The following is an 11816-nucleotide window of genomic DNA, read 5'->3' as shown; positions in this document are numbered from 1 at the left end:
AACCGGCATGGGTTCATAGCAGGTAGATCATGCCTGACCAATCTGGTTTTGTTTTATGACAGGGTCATGAAATGGTTAGACACAGGAGTAGAGGTGAATGTCATTTTCTTGGACTTTAGGATGAGATACCGTATCAAAGGAAGGCCTTGCTATTCTCATAAATAAATTAAGAGGCTGTGAGATAGATGTTTACACAGTCCAGTGGGTGGCAAATTGGCTTCACCAAGAGAAGGCTGAGAGTGGATCTTGTAGGAGACGCAGCAAGGGATCGGAGATGCTCTGTTCACCAGGGTGCCTCTTGGAGTAACAAGGAACAGTGGTCACAAACTGACAGCAGATTTAGGCTAGCTATCAGGAAAAACTTATTCATGGTATGGGTGGCCAAAATTTGGAATGAGTTTCCAAGGGAGGTGGTGCTCTCCCCTACCTTGGGGGCCTTTAAGAGAAGGATGAATAGGAATCTGGCTGGGGTCATCTGACCCCAGTGCTCTTTCCTGCCCAGGCAGGGGGTTGGGCTCGACGATCTGTTGAGGTCCCTTCCGACCCTAGCATTTATGAATCTCCTGTCCTGCTTCCCTCCCCTGAGGCCTCTGGAGCTGGCAGGTGCAGCATGGTGCGGGGTGGGAACAGTGGGGTGGCGCAGGGATTCCTCGCTGGTGTGAGCCCCCCACACTGCTGCCCTGGCAATGTGTCTCCAGCACCTGCTGCTGCTTTGTGGGGTGCAGCCCATGCCAATGCCCTTACTGCAGCGAGAGGTGGTGTGGGGGTGAGAAGCGGTGAGGAGGTTTTCTGTGTGGCTCTTCTACTCCCTGCCGCACCGGGTCGTGGGGGAGGAGGGGGCTGGAGCAGGGCAGCAGGGAATAGCGGAAAGCAGGGGGCCTGCTGTTCCCTGCTGCCCAGCTTCCCGCCCCCCTGTGCCTGCCTTGGGTACAGATCTAGGGGGCGCGGGTCCCCCCTGCCCCCTGGGAGTGCACACAGCAGTGGGGAGCTGCCCCGCCCAAGCCCACAGCAGGCAGCAGTGGGGAGCAGGGGGCTGCAGACCTGGGTCCGTACCCCTGACAGCTGGGAGCCCTGTCCTTCAGGGTGGAGGGAGCAGGGGCTATGCATGGGGGGCAAGGGGCTCCAGCAAGACTGGGAGGGCTGTGGGAGGGGCCTTTAATTTTAATCATGGATTTGAGGGCTTTTAATCAGGAAAACAATGTCTGTGGTAATAACCGCTCTAAATTCTACTTCATTTCACCAGACTAAATCCAAAGCTTGCTCCCTTGTAAAAGGGGCTGCAGGCTCATGCTTCAGAAAGGAGAAAATGCAGCACTCCATCAACATTCTCTTTATTTCCCCATCACTCTTTCTGTGTGATGCAATAATCAATATCTAAGGCCCTGATAATTAGGTAGTCCCCAGTAGAAACAAAGTTAAACTACAGAAACCATTAAAGTGGTTTATTAAATTTTTTAAATGAGATGAATAAAACAAAGTTCTCCACTTCAAAAACATGCCTTTAAAAAAATCTTGAACCATCACTCTTTGACAGATTAAAGCAAAACAATGAGGAAAATGGATTTAAAATGCACAAAGGAAACTGATGTGGTAAGACAAATTCCAGTCCTAAATTATGCATTTTATAGTATGTAGCTCTATTCATGATAGAAAAAAATAATTTTGTCTGACCGTGTATGTGTGTAATACCAGACACATACACAAACACAGACACTGATAGTTTACAACTGTATTTCCCACACAGTTAAAGGATGCAATGTCCAACATGCTGATAAACTGAAACATAAGTATGAAAGCTGCATACCTTTTTTTTTTTTTTTTTTTTTTTTTTTTTACTTATTTTGGGCTAACAATACACAGCATTTTTTCTTTTACTGTTATATTCAATAACATATCATCACTGATAACCTCTGAATTCTCTTATTTCAGCTGATTTACAAGTGTTTTGTTAGAACCCATTCACATAATTTAAACATGTAGAAGAAATCCCCAGATTTCTTGAGAGAGGCAAATACCACTTTCTCACTTTACATTTTCTTGTCATTTTGAGCCTTGGAAGTTCCTTCTGTTAATCTGGTATAGACTGAAAGATGTTTTATGTAATCATGAAATCTTAAAGCTAGTCTTTAATAAATACACAAAATATCTCAATATACTGAGGAATTCCTTAAGGGACAGCTAAAATCTATAGACTGAAACATCTGTCTTATTTTTAGCATGAATTACTGAACTGTCTGTATCTCAATAATTAGCTTTTTATCAGGCACTGCTGGTTGCAGTTTTTAGAAATACTTTGTGAATACTGGCATTGGCTTTGTTGATAATTAGAGGCATGTTCATAAAACTGTAGTGCACAGGAAGTAGGAAAGGTTAAGAAGGTCACCAGGCCAGAAGATGCAGCCACTCTACCAGTGACACAATCTAATGAATACCTGAGCTAAAATGAAATATACTCATCCTATTATTTGTCATTTGTTTTCTTCACGGGTACAAAGACTATTAATCCCCCATTCAAATTGCATAACTAGTCATCATCAGCGGCCAAGATCCTGCAAGGTACTTTGGGTTAGATCTATAAACACACTTAAGTACTTAAGTCCAACAGTTAGGTACCACTAAGATCAACCCCGTACACAGCTTCTGTTTAACTTGAAAGGCATGAATGCGTCTACTTTAGCGGACAAATCTGCCTACGTTTTGGCACTGCTAAATTGCTTAGAGCCCAACTTTGCATCTAAGCCCTGACAGGATAGTTAAATGAGGTATTCTCCCCAGTGTGCATAAGCTATTTTAGAGCAAATCTATGGACTGGGTCTCACACAGCTGGAAAATACTTTTCAACCAGGTGAATCACACTTTAGCTACTAGTCCAGGGGTTAAAGATTCGCCTGGGCAGTGGGAGATGTTTTTCTGTTTCATGTTTCCTTTTTCTGCCTGGTATAGAGTAGGACCTTGAACCCAAATGTTCCTATTTTGCTATTTGGTATTCTGGAACAAGTCCCGTTCAGTCTCTTTTGTTGAACATGTCCCCCTGCTTTTAAAAATTAAATAGTTTAGGACCAGGGAGGGAGAAATAAAAGATTGACTATAGTGTGATGTTTAGGGTACTTGTGTGGTACAGTCAGGTTCAAATCTGTGCTCCAAATGACTGTCTACTTAGTTACACTCTGTAGAGCAACTTCAGGAAAGACTATGTAAGGTTCATCCCAGAACACCCAATGAGCCAGTGATTGGGTAATTTTTGAGATGCGAGAGCCAGGTTCAAGATCCTGTTTCAAAGTAGGCAGAGTGGGGATTTGAAAACAGGCCTCCCACCTCCTATGTGACGCTCTAACTAGCAGGAGATATGAGAAGGGGATTTTTTCCCCCTTCCTCATGAGAGAGGGCTGACCTAGCTTGCATGCCTAACTACTGCAGAGGACTCATTGCTGAGAATCCTGAGTGGAGTTAAGTGCTTGAACTGCCTTTTGAGGAACTGGATTTATGCCTTGTCCCTCTCCTGAGCATTTCTACTGGCAAAGTTATATAGTTTCCTCATCAGCCTACTGGTTTCTGTGGATTCTGTTCTTAGGCACCTTGCTCCCCTCCTCTTCCCTCACATAGGTATCCTGGGTAGCCACGTTACAGCTGAGGATTGCTGTAGTTTTTCAGACCCCTAAAGAGTAAGCATTGCAGTGCCTAAGTCCTTCTGCAGAGCGGGCCCTATGCAACTCCTTGGAGGAGTGGCTGTGAGGAACAGCGTGGTTTCATTTCGATTTCTGTTTTGCTGTTTCAAAAGGACAGTGTTTTCATTTTGTTTTGAAGCACTGTTCTGTTTCATTTTGTTGAAACTGTTTTGCTGTTTCAGTGCTGTTTCAATGTTTCGCCCATAGGCTATAATGGGGAATCATGAAAATGCCTATACCTTTGTCATTCTTGCCTGATTCGGATGAAAATTGCAGGGATGGTAGCCCCTTCTGAGGGCATGTAACCTGCCAAGTTTCGAGGAGATAGGTGCAGGGGTTTCTGGGAAACTGAACCTCAAAATGTTCAAAGTAAAACTTGTATCATTTGCTGGTAATGACAGCCTGCTGTTATCCTGCATCATGCGCGGGCCTGTGCCCCCTGGGAAGAACTGGGGGAAAGATCAGGGGGCTGGGGAATCCAACTGAGAAATGGGCCAATGTTTAGGGACCTGAACATTTTCCTAGCTCCCAGTTTGCTTCCCCCAGCTCCTGGTTCAATTCCCCAGCTCTTCCCCAGGGGGTGTGGGCCCCCAGATCTGTGCACTGGGTTTCAAAGCCTTTCATGTCATTTCGATTTTGCTGTTTTGAGCTTGAAACACGTTGAAACAGCTTCGAAACGAAACACCCATTGAAATTTCGCACATCCCATGAAATACCCCAATGGACTTTATGAGATCTATGTACTTAGCACCTTGTAGTATTGGGCCACAAATATAGACAAATGTCAGTTATCACTTTAGGCAGTAATTCCATGGAAGGCATGGAACAGACAAATGACTGAAGATCCTCCTATTTACCAGACTGAATACTGAGCTGTGCATTGGGCAGCTCCACAGAAGGACACAGTAGCTCTGCTGTCTGGTTAACAGTGTAGTCTGTCTACTACAGACCCTCTCGTGTGAAAAATCCTGTCCTTCCCACTCGTGCAGCAGAACCAATCTGATTTCTGTGCCAGGTAATCTCTGCCTGTTCAAAGGGCAGAATTTGGGCTTAAACAGTGACCTCATTACAGCCTTTACTGGAATAGGTTTACAAAACAGCTCAGAGTTCTGGAAAAATACTTCATTCCCTCAAGAAAAGCTGTTTTTGCACCAAAACAATGAACAGTTGCCAAAATCTGTATAAATGAATCTGACAAACAGGGACAAAGGTATACCCGCTGCCATCCTAATTGTGAGACACAATATGACACATTATTTCTGTACAGAGTGTTCCCTTGCTTCAAAAACACCACCACGATTTTAAGCCAAAAATATGAATGCTTTAATGGTAAGAGGTGTGTGCATGTGTGCTTCCCTAAGGAAATGCACTGAAGCCTTTTTAAACTGAAGTTTGAAAAAAACAGTGGAGGCCAAATTCTATTTGCAGACACCAGTACAATCCTACTGGTTTCAGCAGAGTTTTTTTTGTTTCCTGAGAGAAGAATTTCAGGGGGATCCAAGCATGCTCTCTTTTATTCCCTTTTTTGCAACAGAGGAACAGAATCGTAACATTAGTCAGCAGTTTCTGAATTTTGACCCACAATAGGAAGGATACCACAAGACAGGAGAAATAGATGGAGGCAATTATAAGCAGCCGACTGATTGATGGTTGACATTGTTAGGGCCTCAACTGTATGTCAGGTTGCAGTAATGCTGAATTCCCATCACTGCCAGTGTGTGTTGCTAGGGGCAACAGCGCACTGAAGCCAATAAAAAGGAAAGGAAATAAGAGAACTCAACCTTGGAGGAGCTGTAGGGTATGTGTCCTATAAATTATGTTATATTTAGCGATATGCAATATCAAAATTCAGGAAAGCTCTGTGAAGCTGCCAACAGTACTAAGTCGATCATGATATCTGCTTTTCCCATAAAGCATGCATTATATAAATAAGTTTTATACAAGCTTGCAGTAGATTATCCCAGCTCTATATTTATCATGGAAGGAGAAAGGTGATAGAAACAAGTTCAAACAGTGCTTGTATTCATAGATTTCTCCCCTTCCCCATTTCTCTTTGGTAGAAAAGATTACTATGATTCAGTAGCTTAGATTTTGCAGTGGTTCTGGAATCTCCCATGTATGCTGTCTACACAAACTAGCAGCAGCACAGAGCTTTAAATAAGTTCTCATTTGTTTAATTATTAATTACACAGCATTGGTCAGCTTTCTAGAAAGTACTCAGTACACACAAGCCATAAATGCCTGGATGGGAGGCATTGTGTTGGGGACTGAGATCTTTTGCACATCAAGTCAATTGATTCTGCCAATCCAGAGCGACTGTACTGAAGTCAGTGTAGCTGTTCTAGTACATGTAGGTATAACTGAGCTCTGAATCTGGCTTTCATTTCTTATGTGAGTGCCTGTGGGCATTTATATTTTCTAAATAACTTTCTTCAGGAACTTCAAGAACTAATGGCCAAAAGAGTGGGGCCATTAGTTTGTTTTTTTATTTCTTTTTTGAATGGAACAATTTTCTGTGTGTCAAGTCCTAAGTATTTTAATATGGGTCCTCAGGTATTCAGGTGCTCAGAATGGAGTGCACAGCCTCAAATCATAGGTTGCCAGCAATCTCTGCCGTAACAGAGGGATCACATAATACTAGTGAGGATTTGACATTTGGCTTCTCGACCTATGATGTTTGATTAAAATGTTACAAACAACTCTATCCCATGTATGTGCATGTGATCGCTGACTTGCTTTCCAGTAACTGTAACAGAACATTGACTTAAAATTTAAGTAAGCAGCAGCTGGCAAGAGAAAGAAGAGATAGTCAATGTTCAGCATGATGGTGCATATTTCTCCACCATTTCTGTTGGGTAACAGTTGAAATATTCATTTCATTTGGAAATTATATCAGAAAGGCATATCCACGGTGCACTCTGCAACACAGCTTCTGTAGCACAAGGCAACAGATTTTCTTTTTATCCTATTTTCGTTAACATCCATTAGTACTTTACTTAGGGAACACTGCAAAGTAAACTGAATATTTTAAAGGAGTGTTTCTAAAAATGTATCATGCAATAGTTTTGCCTTTGCACAAATTCCCACTTTCTGGGTAATTTACAGAATTGTTATTCTTAATTTCTTAGGAGAGCTAGGGCAGTTGATATTTTTCAAGATAATAAAGTTTGTTTTTAAAGGTAGCAAAGAGAGGCAATTCTGAAGGGCCTGATCAATCAACAAGGAACTTTGTTGTAAAAAAATACTTCTGTAGAATATAAAGCAGGCTTTTCAGAACATTCAAGCATAAAAGAGGAGGAAAGAGTAAGAGAGAAACGTCACAATTGCAGGCATTATTGGTTCATAATGAACACCAGAGAGATGCAAAACAACAAAGTAATTACACACTATTCTCTTCTCCTCCAGCTCCTTGCATATGAATTGACCAATGCGCATTCCATTTCTGCTCTGTATTATTAATTTTATGAAGCTGTAAGTTCTTGTATCTCAGTCCATAGTCAGCTTTGTGTGATTTTTACAGCAGCAGCTGAAAGTAGTGGAGCTGAATGAGTGCTTCTTGTGCTATAGCTTCCCTGTGACTTGATATCAACGTAACCCTGATCGACATAGGCCTTCTTTCCAGGCCCACTGAATGTCTAGGCAAAAGCAACCACTGTCATCAAGATAACATCCAGTGAATTAAGTAAGTCCGTGAAAGTTGTGAGTTTTTTTCCAATTGATGGAACTAAGCTAAAGAAAGCTTTTCGGATAGCTCTCAGCACCACAAAAGCTGGCATTTGCAGGCTTAATTTATGTCTTCTAGAGACACAGTAAAGCTGGAAGAGGAGGAGGCTGCTGCTTGAGTGAGAAGTCTTTTTTGGTGCAGCTCCTCCCATTTACTTCTGTTTGTTGCCACCAAGTCCAGCATGGGCTTCAGCTTCATGTTCAGCTTTACTAGAGACTGGGAGAAGACACAAAACAGAAAAAGAAAAACAAACAAGTACTGTATGTCTTATCATTTGACTCAGAGCATAGAAAGCCACAGGCTAGAAGCTTTCTGGCTGTATTGTGAGCCTTAATTGTTCAAAGATCTGGACTTGAGGCCCCAAATTCATGCAATTAGCTTAAAAAACATTACATTTTAAAATGTTTATTCTGGGTTCTGCTTGTTTTATGTTCTTGAGTGTTTAGGTTATGTACAGGTCTCATTTTCACATTTTTTACCACCATCACAAGGACTAGAAAAGGAGGACATATATATCTAACTGTGTGAGATAGTGTCTGCCCCTCAAATATGTCATGCTGTTCTGCACATGTTGTCTTCTGTACTGAAAGGAGTGTAGCCATCTGACTACACTACTTTGGGTAGGTTAATTAGCACTGTTGGGTGACATCAGCCACCGTGTTCCTATATTAACTGTCCCACCTATAGTGCTATTACATTGCTTCCACTTTAGGGCTAGGGATAGATATTCAAAAAGGCCAAGCCTGAATTGATTAAATTTTTGCAGGTTAGTCTAACCTGGCTAAGCTAAATCAGTTTTCTAACCAGACAGACATCCCAGAAATGCAGGCACATGCGTGCAGCAGTGGCTCAGGCTACAAGTCAGGGGGCACTAGAACAGCCTTCCTAACCCTTGCACATAGCTGAGCTAAGGGGGGCGTGGCCAGGCCCTGGCAACTCTGATTAGGGAGGGGTTCCCCCCCCAGGAACCCAGTAGGCAGTTGCTAACACAGTGTTTATCACCCCAACTCAGTGTTTATCAGCTTAAGAAAACAACAGAGGGAGATGTTGATTTTGCCTTTGTCTCCTGTGCCAGGGCTGGGAGGTAGCCAGCATGTGGTCTGCTAGCTAATGCTGAGGGATGGGGGAATGCCGGCTTAGCAGAGAGTGGAGAGGGGAGGGGAGGAGCAGAAGCCAGGCAGACGCCTGCAGAGACTGCAGAGCTCTGGCTAAGGAGCAGAGGGGAAGGCCATCCCTGCTGTGGAGAAGAGAGGCCCGCCCAGCCCTGTGAGCATGCTGGGATGCTGTGGGAGTCTGATGTAATTTAAACCAGCAAGGGGTCTGGGACAGACATTGACTAAACTGATTTGAGCCAAATCGGTTAAGTCTGATACTACACTCAGACAGGTATATCTCAAACCGGTTTCAGCCATTCTCAAACTGGCTTATGTGCCTGAACATCTGTATCTGTTCTGTTACAGGTTTAAACCAATTTTTGATCACTTAAACCGGTTTATGTGTAATGTCTGTCCCTAGCCCACAAGACAATGTGTGTGTTTTAGGGCACTGTGATGTCTTAACAGTGCAGCATAGATCTTCACCTTAACATTTTTTGTTTTAAAATTAGTCTCACATGATCCATTCTCTCTACATTTTGGGTTTTAAGTAAAACATTAAAAAATTACAGCAATCTCAGTAAAACCATGCAAGTTGGCAACACCAGTGGCCCCATGGGTATTTTTGAAGTTTTGTGCAGAGTACTTGGAGATGTCTGTTTCACAGGTGGAGTGTGCTTCTTGGGTAGAAGCAGTTTTTACATTGGTGAGGTGGAAGTCACAAGATGTACAAGGTTTGAGTTCAGGACTGTAACATGTCCTCTTCTGTTCCCTGCAAGACAGGGAGCTTCAGTTTCAGTTTAAGGTTAAGTAAAGAGGTTCAAAAAGCCTGAGGCAGAATTGGTTCAATCTTCACAGGTTTTTCTAAGTTGCATAGCTTGAACTCATAACCAACTGAACTGACATTTACTGTTGGGTGACCAAAGCAGGTGGAAGCCTGACCTGGCCCAGGGCAAGAGTCTGGGGGTGCTTATGTGCATGATCCCTCATGGTCAGCTGCCTAAGGCTGCTAAACCCCACCTAGTGGCAGCCCAGGCCTGATTGACTGCTGGACACATGCCGCCTTTCTCCCCTCAGCTGTCAGCCCCAGGGAGGGGAGAGCCAGCAGAAAATCTGGCCCTTGCCCCCACCTCTACGAATGGAATGGGGAGGGGAATGCACCACCGAGCCCTGGCCCACCAGCTGGGGTCTACTTGGTGCAGGAAAAGCTGTCACCTGGGGGCTTTTCACCCCCTTGCAGCCTGGCTAGCAGGGTTCCCTGGGAAGGGGGCAGGGATGAGCTGATCTCAACCTGTTTCACCAGGCTGCAGGGTTACAAAAAGCCCCCAGTGGGGGCTTTCACTACCCGGTGCTGGGCAGACACTGGCTGCGGGGGCTGGTGCCTGACTGGTGTGTTCTTCTCCCTGCCCATGCCTCTCACAGGTTGCAGGGGGAGTGGGTCTTCACCCCCATCAGGCAGTTCAGTGTCTGGCTGGACTGCTGCATTCACTCTACTCTGTGCCTTTCAAAGGTGAGGGCTGAAAGGGGGCAGAGCTAAGCTGATTGCAGCCTATCAAGCTGGGCTTCAGGGGAGTGAAAAGTCCCCAATGGGAGCTTCTCCCCACTCACCCGCACGAGGTAGGCCCTGGCTGGGGGATCTGGGGCCAGGCCAGTGCATTCCCCCTGTACCATAACCACCTCTCTTGGATATAGGGGGCAGGGAGGGGGTGGAGCTGAGCCAATGCCAGCCCAGCAAGCTTGGCTTCAGGGGAGTGAAAAGCCCCCAGTGCGGGGCTTCCTCCTGTGCTGGGCAGGCCCCACTTGGGGAGGCCAGGCCATTGCAGTTGCCCTCCACCCTGTTCTACCCCACATCACGGGCTTGGGGGTGGGGCTGAACTGATGCTAACCCTGCTCACATGGCTGCTGCAGTGATGAAAAGCCCCCACTGCTGGGGCTTTCCTTCCACTTGTCCTGTACAGACAGGGGGATAGGCAGGGCTGGGGGTCTGTTCCCTTGCCCTCTACCCCATCCTGCTGGGTTGACAGCTGTTGGCAGGGAGTAGAGGCTTTAGCGCCTTAGCTCTGTGATAGCTGGGGAAGGGGTCAGCCCTGCTCTGCTGGAATAGATAGCACAGCCCAGTACTGCAAAGTGTTCTGGGATACTGGGGGACTGAGTTAACTTGAATTGGAAAGGGATCTAGGATAAAAGTTCCATAAACCGGTTTGACCTAAATCAATTCAGTATGATACTATATCCAACCAGGTTTATCTTCAACCGGTTTTGGCCATTTTGAAAGCAGCTTATGTGCACTGAACTTCTGTTCTGTTACAGGCTTAAACTAGTTTCAGATCACTTAAACGGGTTTATGTGTAACCTGTGTTCATAGCCTAAATGACTAAGCAAAACGTGACTGTAAGTTGCTGTTGCCATCTGCATACACCAGCAAAATCTGGTGCTTTATTTTTATTGCTTCTCAGTTGAGTTTTGCTATTAATACGGTACTTATGTAATTTATGGGAGCTTAAAACATGCAAAACAATCCTGAATGAAGAATGGAAATTGTTTCATTTTCTAGTCTCACTGAATCCACTCACTTCTTATAGGGCTTGAACCAGATGACTGAAGTCACCTACAATCTCCCTGTTGATTTCTGTGAATTTGATCAGAATAATTTTTTTATTTTAGAGCTATGTATATGTATATGGTTGAAGTCACCATTTTCTTCTTGGCTATGATGCAGCATGTGTAGTATGAAACCTTATAACTGCAGCAAGCATATATCAAGAAAATGACACGCTTGCTAACCTTGAAACAAGTGCACGGAGCCCTGAGTTGGTCAGAGTATGTGCTAGATTTCAGTTACTGAGAGAATCCTTCACGTTACTCTTTCTGCAGCCTTTTTTGTTAACGATTAGGGGACTCTATTAGCCAGTCAGCTATAGAACATCAAGTGCATGTTTTTGGTTTGAAGAAAGGAGAACAAAGCAGCAAACAATACAAACAATGACAAATAATTTGTATACTTTCAGGAAGATACAAGGAAGTGGGCAAGTGTAAATTGTTTGCAGGTGAATCTCGATGATTTGGTTTAACAAGGTTAACAGCAGTCGGCTTTAATGGCCCCAGGAGCCTAGAGGACTCTAAAGAATAGTATTTTTATGACTGTTCTGCAAACCATGGGATTTTGGTAGCTACTGAAGTAAGTCTTGGTAGATTTTTAATTGAGTTATTATATGATAATTAAGGGTTAATGGCCTGATTTTAAGATGTGCTGAAAACCTGCAACTTCAGTTAACTTTAATAAGAAATGCAAATGCTCAGCAGTTTTCAAAATGGGGCTATAAGTAACTAATT

At 44.0% G+C, this 11816-nt stretch overlaps 1 protein-coding gene across 1 annotated transcript in view; it reads right to left on the bottom strand.

Moving 5' to 3' along the window:
* Positions 1–1486: 1486 nt before the first annotated feature.
* Positions 1487–11816, bottom strand: part of PDE11A (phosphodiesterase 11A) — a 262869-nt gene continuing 252539 nt past the window's right edge. The window contains exon 20 of the mRNA XM_090045374.1: positions 1487–7605. Coding sequence (XP_089901500.1) covers positions 7450–7605 — 156 coding nt within the window. The 3' untranslated portion in view covers positions 1487–7449. The remainder of the gene's footprint in view (positions 7606–11816) is intronic.

This window comes from Crocodylus siamensis, chromosome 4 (assembly GCF_052110815.1).
Source record: "Crocodylus siamensis isolate JL-2025a chromosome 4, ASM5211081v1, whole genome shotgun sequence".
Lineage (NCBI taxonomy): Eukaryota > Metazoa > Chordata > Crocodylia > Crocodylidae > Crocodylus > Crocodylus siamensis.
This window is presented reverse-complemented; position numbering and strand designations above follow the sequence as displayed.